The 11,500-nt window shown below is 35.9% G+C and overlaps 1 protein-coding gene across 3 annotated transcripts in view; it reads left to right on the top strand.

Moving 5' to 3' along the window:
• GABRA5 (gamma-aminobutyric acid type A receptor subunit alpha5) overlaps positions 1-11,500 on the top strand; it is a 117,462-nt gene that overhangs the window by 15,419 nt on the left and 90,543 nt on the right. For all 3 annotated transcript variants that reach the window (XM_069072946.1, XM_069072945.1, XM_069072944.1), the window contains exons 4-5: positions 1,620-1,687; positions 1,808-2,028. In XM_069072946.1, the coding sequence (XP_068929047.1) occupies positions 1,620-1,687; positions 1,808-2,028 (289 nt within the window). The remainder of the gene's footprint in view (positions 1-1,619; positions 1,688-1,807; positions 2,029-11,500) is intronic.

Genomic DNA, 11,500 nt, shown 5'->3' with positions numbered 1-11,500 from the left:
TGTCTCTCTGTCTCTCTCTCTGTCTCTCTCTCTCTCTGTCTCTCTCTCTCTCTCTCTCTCTCTCTCTCTCTCTCTCTCTCTCTCTCTCCCTCTCTCTCTCTCTCTCTCTCTCTCTCTCTCTCTCTCTCTCTCTCTCTCTCTCTCTGTCTCTCTGTCTCTCTCTCTCTGTCTCTGTCTCTCTCTGTCTCTCCGTCTCTCTGTCTCTCTCTGTCTCTCTGTCTCTGTCTCTCTGTCTCTCTGTCTCTCTCTCTCTCTGTCTCTCTCTGTCTCTCTCTGTCTCTCTCTCTGTCTGTCTCTCTCTCCTCTCTCTCTTTTCCTTTCTGTTAAATTCAGTATAAAAACCATTGTGATACAAAAACAGTATGTATATTTCTAGCAACAAATGCTCTGAGTGAATTAAGGTCCAGGATCTAAATGTAATTCCTAAGTGTGGACAAAGTACTTGACCAGAGAAGATTCAAATACAGTGCATTTGAACTTGCTCCAATGAAAATGTAGATACTTTCAGGAAAATGCTTTTCTCTTAAGATGAAGATTAGATCTTATCAAGCATCAACATTTTAAAGAGTAAGATCAAATTTTCCTTCTTCCTAATGTGTATCTATCTATCTATCTATCTATCTATCTATCTATCTATCTATCTATCTATCTATCTATCTATCTATCTATCTATCTATACTTGCATTATCATACAGAGATGGAGAACAGAACACAATTAGCCAGTATTAACTGTAGTCAAAAGAGGCATGGGATAATTGTTGAGCTTTGTATCTAAGCATGAATAGGAATCACCACCAGAAATCTACTGAATTTACCTGTCTCTGTGAGATTTGAGTTTTCCCAAGGTTCCAGGGGATATTCAAGTTGGAGTAGAGATGTCTACAATTATATCAGAACTTTTGATGGAGGGCCCCAAACTAATTCTTTTACCTGAAAACTTTCTAGTTTTCTAAGGTAATCTCAGAATGTGCTTCCTAACTATAATCATGGGAGCTATAAAACCAGCAGGGGTCAAAACAGAATGCCTTTCATTGTGTGAAAGTACCAACCTAAAATGGTTTTATCACAGACCATCATTCAAGTCTCTTTCTTAGTATATAGTGATTGCATCCTGAAATTTATAATGTAACACTATATATATAAGAAATTTTGGAAGCTTTCATTTTTATTATAGATATGATAGTGTCATATTGGAGTATGTTGACAGAGTATTAGACTTGGAGCAAGGGCAAGCTGGATTTTTATACTGCCTTAGTCGCTGGCTAATACTCTCAGTAAGTAACTTAACAACTCTGCATTTAAGGCTAATCTTTAAGATGTATATACTCGGTTATGGACAGCATTCCCCAGTGCTATGCTAGAACTGATCCTTGATATATTGAAAAAGTGTCATTTTCTGAGTTGAAATATAGAAAGTTCTCTGGAGCTAGTACACATTTTCTTTTGATTTAGTTTGTATCTACTTCTGGAAAACAAATACAAGTGTTTAAAATAAAGGATGGTATTGTTAAAGGTTAGAAGATGAATTACTTGTTAATAGTAAAGTAAAAATATCTTCATTATTTAATTATTCATCTTTATATTAATGACTAATCATGGTTCATTTTTCTATATTTCAGAGAGAATAACTCAGGTGAGAACAGACATCTATGTTACCAGCTTTGGCCCAGTGTCTGATACAGAAATGGTAGGTAACAGGGCATGTACCTTCCCAAGCCCCAAGTTACATACACATGTTAAATGATAATATTTCCAAGGGAAAGATTTTTTGCAATATAATGACTCTAATTCCCTTCCTTTGCCTTAGGAATATACCATTGATGTATTTTTCCGACAAAGCTGGAAAGACGAAAGGCTTCGTTTCAAAGGACCAATGCAGCGACTCCCTCTCAACAACCTCCTCGCTAGCAAGATTTGGACTCCGGATACATTCTTTCACAATGGAAAAAAGTCCATAGCTCACAACATGACCACACCCAACAAGCTCTTAAGACTAGAGGATGATGGGACCCTCCTGTATACAATGAGGTAAAACCCCTTTTACGCATTTCTTTAGAATCCTGACATTTTGGAGAGTTCCTTCTTAACAACACTCATCTCGAGAGTCCTTTGTTTCCCCTCTAGGGAAAGCAGAATTATTTCTCATTATTTTTCTGTTATGAGTTTCTTTAAGATTAAGTAATGAGTATCACTCAAGAAAAGCCATATCTCCTAGGAAATCTTTCCATTTACAGTTAATGTAGAGAGTCAGCTGGGTGTCAGAGAACAAGGAGTGCTAGACTTTGAGTCAGAAAAATCTGAGTTCAACAATCTCCCTTAGACACTACCTAAACAACTGTATGACCCTGGAAAAGTCACTTTAATCTCTTCCAGTTTTAGTTTCCTAAAAGTAATAGCACCTATTTTGTGGAGTTGTTATGAGGATCAAAAAAATAATGTGTAAAATTCTTTGAAAACCTTAAAACACTATAAAACAATAATAATTATTGAGGTGGCTAGGTGGTGTAGTGAATAGAGGACTGGCCCTGGAGTCAGGAGGACCTGAGTTCAAATTTGGCTTCAGACACTTAACACTTACTATCTGTGTGATGTTGGGCAAGTCAGTTAATTGCAATTCCCTTGCCCTCCCTCCTCCAAAAAAAAACAACAAAAATTATTATTATTAGCTATATGTGGAATGACCACTGGGCACACAAATTACCTTGGACACATAGTCAGTAAGTTCCTCTTCCTTCACATGTCTTACAGCTTAGATCAAGCTGAATTATGTTTAAAGATTCCATTTTTATTTATAATTACTTCTCACAGAATCTTACAATTGGAAGGACCTTAGACATTTTTGGAATCAGATATGGACAATTCAAAAAAGAAAGGGATTTAGGGCTCATCCAATGCAGTCTCATTTTATAGATGAGAAAACTGAGCCCGGGAGAAAAAGTAGGGAACTTGCCTAAGGTTATATAGTTAATAAGTGCTGGCGCTTACTTAGGCCTATCCCCAGGACTTAGTGCTATGCCTAGCTTTTAGAAAAGGGTCAAATGGATTGATTGAGTAACTAGTAGATGGAACTCACCACTCACATTCCACTGCTCTTCTATTGCCATCGCAATATTCTTTCAGTCACTTTCCTAAATCAGGTCATAGTGCAATGGATAGAGTGCCTGGCCTGGAGTCAGGAAGACCTGAGTTCAAATCTGACCTCTGATATTTACCAACTATGTGAAGCTGGGTAAGTCATTTAGCCTCTATTTATCCAAGTTTTCTCATATGTAAAGTGGGTGTAATAATAGCACCTACACCACCTCTGTTTGCCTTAGTTTTCTCATCTATAAAATAAGTGTAATGGAAGCAGCAACCTTTCCAGGGGGTTGTTGTAAGGAACAAACAAAATACTATTTGTAAAATATGTAACATACTACATGATAGGCACTACATAAATATTATTATTATTAAGTTTTAATAAGGAAATATTACAAGGACAATAAGTTAAATTTTCTGGAGGTATTTTAGATTCACTATTCTTGGCATAAACATTTATTTCTTTAGTTACAAGACTAATATGAAAAAGATGGCCTAGATTAAGTAGAATTAGCATATGTCATTGTGTCTACTTTTAAGACTATAGGAACCATCCTATATTTGCTTTTCAAAGAGAGTTTTTAACATCTTACTTCTATGATTTGATAATATTTTCATGTTGGATATGACTCTGATTCTTTTTTTTTTTTGAGAGGGAGAAGGCAGGGAAACTGGGGTTAAGTGACTTACCTAAGATCACGTAACTTGTAAGTGTCAAGTGTCTGAAGCTGGTCTTGAACTCAGGTTCTCCTGACTCCAGGGCTGTTGCTCTATTCACTGCGCCACCTAGCTACCCCAATCTGATTATTTCTAATCTTGAATGATGACACCTAATTTCATACTGTGAATTGTTCACTAACTCTGAGTTAAACTATCATTACATCAATCAATTGAACAGAGAGAAAGACTATCATATTGCCTTAAGATTTTCACTTAGAGAAAGTACTTAGGAAAAGCTTAGGAAAAGTAAAGAAAAATTATTTGATTTAAGAAGATAATTATACACATAAGAAAGTTGAAGTGCTGTTGAATCCCTCCCCCTTATCTCATAATCTCACACAAAAGGACAAGAATCTTTAAAAATGAACCCTTGATCTTTTGAAAGTGAATAATAATACAAGAAGAATATTAAGTAACCAATACCTCAAGGAGATTTTTATTCTCTCTGTTACATTTCCATTGTCTTGGATTTTTTAATTTACCTTTCTTCCCCATAGAGAGGAAATGTAGTTTAGTTGAAAAGAAAAAGGGGAATCTTCAAAAGCTCTAAATTTTACTGCTACCTTTTTAGCTAAAGTCGTGTTATCCAGGCAGATCACTCTCCATAGCCATGTCTCAGTTTCTCTCTTCATTTCTTCAGTAAGAGTGTTTGAAGAGACCTCTGAGCTCCCATTAACATCTAATCTTCTTTGAATTCTGATTTCTTTGCCAGAAGTGATATCTGGCAAATCTTTAAATGTGGACAATTGTTAAAAAAAAGTGAGTGATGTATCAGTTCAATACTCAAATTATATAAAAATGTATTTTTCTCCCAACACCATAACTATTACGTTAATGGATAGAAATAGCAGTATTATGAAATGAGTTCTTTGATTGTTTTAAAAATAAAATTTTACTATAAAAGTTTTCAGCTCACTGACCTAGTTCTACTCATAATCCCCTTGCCCAGTCATACATTTGGATTTGTACTCTAGAACGGGTCTAGAACTATGAGTGGGGTTGAGGCCCAGTCCTGAAGATCAGAAGCACTCAGGGTCCATAGTCTCCAATCAAATTGTTAAGAAACATCTGTACCCAGTCCTCTCTTCCCTCTCCCCCACACGCTCTGTTAATGAATAGATAGGTTCTAGATGCAACCCTGTAGGACAGTGACTGAATTATGTTGTCTTTGTATTCTTAGTGCATAGCAAAAGTGGAGCTTAATAAATGTGTGTTGAAAAAAATATATAAATTCACGACTTCCCCCAATTTCAATAAAAAGTAAACATTTATGAAGCGCCAATGATGTTCCCGGTACCATGCTAGGCACTGGGGATACAAAAAGAGGTAAAAGATAGGCTGTGCTCTGAAAGGACGTACAATCCCATGGAGGAAATCACACTGAGACCGTTATCTGCGGGCAGACCTCGGTTTATGTCTCTTCCCTTCATTTTGTTTCTCAGATACGACTTTTTTTTTAAGAAATTGAAGGTTTGTGGCCACCCTGGATTGAGCAGATTTATTGGTGGCGTTTTCCCCATGTCCTCATATCATGTCTCTCACATCATGATTTTGGTAATTCAAACAGTATTTCAAACTTTCTCATTATTTTCATTATTATTCTATTTGTAATCAGTGATCTTTGATGTTAGTATTGTAATTGTGATGGGGATCCATGAACTGCACACATATAAGACAATGAACTAAATTGATAAAGTTGTGTGTGCTTTGACTGTTCTACAGACTGGGTTGTTCCCTAACTCACTACTTCCTGAGATACAATAATGTTGAAATGAATAACCCTTCAATGACCTTTGTGTTCAAATGAAAGAGCCGATTGATGTGGCAAACTTCATTGTTTTCTTGTTTTGAGAAATTGCCACAGTCACCCCAACCTTCAGGAACCACAACCCTGATCAGTCAGCAGCCATCAACATCAAGGCAAGACCCTTCAACAGGAAAGAGGTTATGACTTTGATGGCTCACATGATGGTTAGCATTTTTTAGCTATAAAATATTTTTAAATTAAGGTATGTACAATGGGTTTAAAAAACATAATACTATTGCACACTTGACAGATGACAGTGTAGTATAAATATAACTTTTATATGCTCTGGGAAACCAAAACAAAATGTGACTTGCTGTACTGTGTAATTCATCTTATTGTAGTGTCTTCAACTGAACTCAAAATATCTCTGAGGTATGCCTCTACAGAACAGGCCACAAATAGGTTAAATAAAAGATGATTAACGGGAGGAAGGCACTGGGGTTAGGAGGGATTGGGGAAAGCTTCCTGTAGAATGTAGGCTTTTAGTTGGGAATTAAAGGATGTTAAGGAGGTCACTTATTCCAGAGGCATAGTCCCTGAAATATAATTCACCCACAGAATCTTCTGTAGCTACAGGGGCAGCTAGGTATCACAGCAGATAGAGTGCAGGACCTGAAGTCAACAACACTAATATTCCTTAGTTCAGATCTGACCTCAGACAATTACTATTGTCTTCAGATACTGGGTGACCCTGAGCAAGTCACTTAACTGTTTGCCTCAGTTCATTTTCTATAAAATGAGCTGGATAAGGAAAGGACAAAACCACTCCAGTATCTTTACCAAGAAAACCCCAAATGCATTTCTGAAGAGACAGACAAAACTGAAATGACTGAACAACAATAGAATCTTTCACACAAGATGGTAGGCATATTTCCAAAAAACAACATGGAAAAAAGTGTTTTCATCTTTGAAAAATGGGCATATTTGTGACTGCTAGTGTATCTCTTATGTCTTTTTGTTTTTCAAAGTCTAATTTTATTTATTTTATTAGATTTTTTCCAATTGTACATTAAAAAATAACATTCTTTCTGAAATTGTGAGTTCCAAATTCTCTTCCTTCTTCCTATCCTTCCATATTCTTTGTGAAGGCAAGAAATTTGATATCAATTATACACATTAAGTAATACAAAACATGTATTTGTATTAGCCATCTTGCAAAAGTAAACAGAAAAAAAAGAAAGGGAAAATTTTTAAAAAGTATGCTTAGGAGCATCCAGGTAGCACAGCAAGTAAGAGTACAGCCCCCAGAGTCGGGATGACCTGGGATCGAATTGTGGCTCTGATACTTAGCACCACACCCAGAAATAACTGGCTGTGTAACCTTGAGCAAGTTACTTAACCTCAACTGCTTAAAAAAATTAAAAATAAAAATGTATGCTTCAGTCTGCATTCAGATTGCTCTCTTTCTCTGGAGGTAGATATTTTTCATCATGAATTCTTTGAAATTGGCTTAGATCATTGCCTTGATCAGGGTAGCTAAATCTTTCACAGTTGATCATCCTTATAATATTGCTCTTACTGTGCAGAATGTTCTCCCGGTTCTGCTCCCTTCATTTTTTATCAGTTCATAAGTCTTCCTAATTTTTTTTTTCTGATACCAACTTGCTCATCATTTCTTGTAGCTCAAAAGTATTCCATCACAATCATATACCACAATTTGCTCAGCCATTCCTCACTTGATGGACATTCCCTCAATTTACAATTCTTTGCAATCACAAAAATAACTGCTTTAAATATTTTTGTACAAATAGGTAATTTCCCATTTTCTTTGCCTCCTTGGGATATAGACATAATAGTGGTATTGTTGGGTCAAAGGGTTTGAACAGCTTTATAGTTCTTTGGGAATAGTTCCAAATTGTTCTCCAGAATGGTTTGATTATTCACAACTCCACCCCTAGTTGCTTTAGTAGCCAATTTTTCTATGTCTACTCCAGAATTTGTCATTTTTCTTTTCTGTAATGTTAGCTAACATGTTAGATGTTAGGTGGTTTCTCAGAATTGTTTAAATTTTTATTTCTCTAATCAGTAGTGATTAAGAGCATTTTTTCATGTGTCTATTGATAGCTTTGATTTCTTTCTCTGAAAGCTGCCTGTTCATATTCTTTGATCATTTATCAACTAGGAAATTGCACTTATTTTACCAATTTGGTTCAGTTCCCTATATGTGTCAGAAATGAGACTTTTATAAAAGAAACTTTCCATAATTTTTTTCTGTTTCCTATTTCCTTCTATCTTTTGCTGCATTAGTTTGTTTGTGCAAACACTTTTTAATTTCATGTAACCAGAATTATCTATTTTACTTACTGATATCTTGTTTGTCATAAACTCTTCCATTATCCAGAGATCTGATGGATTCAATTTCTGTGTTCCCCTAATTTACTTGAGATATCTTATGTCTAAATAATTTATCATTTTTGACCTTATCTAGGTATATGGTAAGAGATGTTGTTCCTATATCTAGGCTCTGTCAACTGCTTTCCAGTTTTTCCAGGAATTTTTGTCAAATGGTGAGTTCTTATCTCAAAAGCTTAGATCTTTGGATTTATTACTGGAACACTGGATTATTATGATTATTTACTACTGTGTATTATGAACCTAATTATTCCTAAACTATGACTCTATTTTTTTATTATTACCACTCTGTGATATAGTTTGAAATTTGAAACTGCTAGATCACCTTCCTTCACATATTTTTCCCAGTCATCCCCTTGATATTCTTGACATGTTCTTTCAGATAACTTTTGTTTCTATATTTTCTAGCTCTATCTGCTTACAATTTTTGAGTGGGTTTATTCCTTTCACAATTTTGATGCATCTCTCTGTCTCTGTCTCTCCCTCTCACTCTGTCTTTCTTCTCCTCCACTTCTAACCACTGCTTTCTTTTATCACCCCCTCCACTTTCTCATATCACCTTTCCCTCCTACTTCTCCATTTTGAAAGATAGATTTCTATGATTAATTGAATATGTATGTATGTATATGTAAATGTGTATATACATATATGCCTCTTTGAACAAATTTAGATGTGTACGAAGTTCATGTGTGTACCCAGTCCCCCCACCATTTTCTTCTCTACTATAAAACCTCTCCCTTGCATGCCTTTTTTATGTGAGATAATTTTCCCATTTTTCCTCTTTTCTCCTTCTCCTAGGTCATCCCTCTTTCTTACCTATTCACTTTATCACATCATCCCAACACAATCACTTTCTTTCCATGACCTCTTCTTATGTAGAATCCTTCTAATTGTCATGATAATGATAAAGTTATTAGAAGTTTCATGCATCATCTTCCCATATAGAAAGATAAACTTTTTAACCTTATTGCATCTCCTATGATTTCTCTTTTGTATTTACTTTTTTATGCTTCCCTTGAGTCTTGTATTTGAAAGTCAGATTTCAATTCAGCTCTGTCATTTTCATTAGAAATGCTTGAAAGTCCTCTATTTCATTAAATAACCACGTTCCCCTCAAAAGATTATACTTCATTTTTTTCCAGGTAGGTTATTCTTGGTAATAATCTGTTTTTTTGCCTTGTGGAACCTCATGTTCTAGCGTGTGTGTGTGTGTTAAGTATATGAAGCCAGAACCGAACTAAGGTCCTCCCAACTCCAGGGCCAGCACTTTACTCACTGCACCACCTAACCGCCCCCTGATGCATTATTTTAAAGTTCTTTAGATGGGAATATTGGGAAAGCTCAGCTGAGTGCTTTCTCTACTCTGCCATTGTGGCTCCTTCCTGTGATTTTCTTTTTAAAAAGAACTTCATCTTCTTCTAACCTTCTATTCCAAAAATTTTTAAATGAAATTTATATAACAATGTCAGCTAAAAAGCTTTGGAAGAGAGAAATAGTTCCTTTTCTGTTTAGGTTAGTAATTTATCAGAAAGTTTTCTTCATGTGAATAACTACAGGTAGTGCAACTGATGAGGATTCCAAGGTCATCCAATTGGGTCAAATGCTTTTTGAAAGGGATATAGAAAGAAGGCTGTGCTCTAACTCATAATTCATGAGTGCTTCAAATTTAAATGTATTTTCCAAGGGTGGCTAGGTGGCACAGTGAATAGAGCACTGGCCCTGGAATCAGGAGGACTTGAGTTCAAATTAAGCCTCAGACACAACCCAAAAACTAGCCATGTGACCTTGGGCAAGTCAGTTAATCCCAATTGACATCCAAAAAGCCAAAAATAAAAATAAATAAAGGTATTTTCCAGTTATCAATCAGGTAAAAAAAATCAACTCAACACGCTTTAACCTTCTTCCACATAGAAATACTGCTGAAAAGGTAGTGTGGTAAGAATTCAGAATAAGTACTGGTATCCATTGGTTTAGTTTCCTCACCCACAAGATTCCTACAGCAATGGTATCAGACTCAAATGGAGACAGAGACCACGAAGCTGAATGTTAGGATCTCTGTGGCTCCATTTGGGCTTAGAAAACCACTTATTAACTTTATGTATGTTTTATTATGTTTTAATTTATCTAGTTAAATATTTCCCAATTATATTTTAATCTGCTTTGGCTGCACTTGCAAATATTTTTCTTTGTATCCTGTGGACTACATGTTTGATACCTCTGCCAGACATCAATGAAATCTCAGTTCTTGTCATTAGCCTAATCTGTCCATACATGTGAACATCACAAAAAGTGATAACAACGAACCATTAGCTAGCCATCACTTCCTCTGTAACCACAATTGCTTGATTATAAGCATGTTCTGAGGTCTTTGTTATATGGTATTTTTTATACCTGTTAGAACAAATTAAAATGAAAAAAACATGAAAATATAGTATAAATTCAGACTCATGATACATTGAACACAGAATTGTCATAGCTGTGATAAATGAAGGAAAAAGACACTTTGTTTTATCAGGGAACAAAATAGCAATTTTCCTAAATGGAGGTTGAGAAGAATGGATGCTCTCTCTCTCTCTCTCTCTCTCTCTCTCTCTCTCTCTCTCTCTCTCTCTCTCTCTCTCTCTCTCTCTCTCTCTCTCTCTCTCTCTCTCTCTCTCTGTCTCTCTCTCTCTCTCTCCATATATATATATATGTATGTATGTATGGTCTAGTTGCAGGAAACAGAAATTCTTAGCCTAGAGAGAAGATTGAGGAAGGACATGGAAAAAATGTGATAGTCATTGTGAAATATTGAAAGCACTTGAAGAATGGGGATTAGATTTACTGTGCTTCAGCCCATAGTGCCAACTGGTAGCAATGTTGTGGAAGTTGTGGAAAGCCCTGTAAGGTTATACTCCCTAATAATTACAGTCTTCTCAAAGTGGAAGGAACATAAAGGTGATGGGCCTCATCCATTTATTTTCCCTTTGAGCATCTAGAGGATGTGGCAAAACTGTTTCTGCTCAGGTCCGGGTTGTGAGAGATGATCTCTGGTCTTCCTTTCAAATGTGAAATTTTGATTTGCTGATATACAAGAAAGAATCATGATTGTTTTTACTGGAAGGCTGAATTATTCATTTATTCTTTCACCAGCAGGTAAAGGAGAAATAGGAGCCCTTTTCCCCCCACAAGTTTGAGATAGAGAGCAATGGTCTCACTCTGTCAGCCTTCTCCTCAATCATCTCCAAATCTGCTATGAATAACTAAGATCCTCAAATCAAGAAGCATAGCAATTAATAGAGGGAAATACCTTCTGGGTGAAGTCAATAGAACCCATCATCAGAAGTATGTGATTAGGGATCCCTTTGGGGGGGGTGTTCATATTCTTTATATTTCTGAGTATCAGAGCAATTAAATTCCACATGTTAGCTGGTCCAGAAGAGGAAGCAGAATTGGGAAGATAAAGTAGATTAATGAGAACTCTTTATCATGACAAATACACACCTTTTCTTTGTCTTTTTCTCTCTCCTTCTCTCTCTCTCTCTCTCTCTCTCTCTCTCTCTC

Source organism: Petaurus breviceps, unplaced genomic scaffold (assembly GCF_028583685.1).
Source record: "Petaurus breviceps papuanus isolate PSGF00001 unplaced genomic scaffold, PetGlider_PUasm1.0 90849, whole genome shotgun sequence".
In the NCBI taxonomy this organism is placed as follows: Eukaryota; Metazoa; Chordata; class Mammalia; order Diprotodontia; family Petauridae; genus Petaurus; species Petaurus breviceps.
This window is presented reverse-complemented; position numbering and strand designations above follow the sequence as displayed.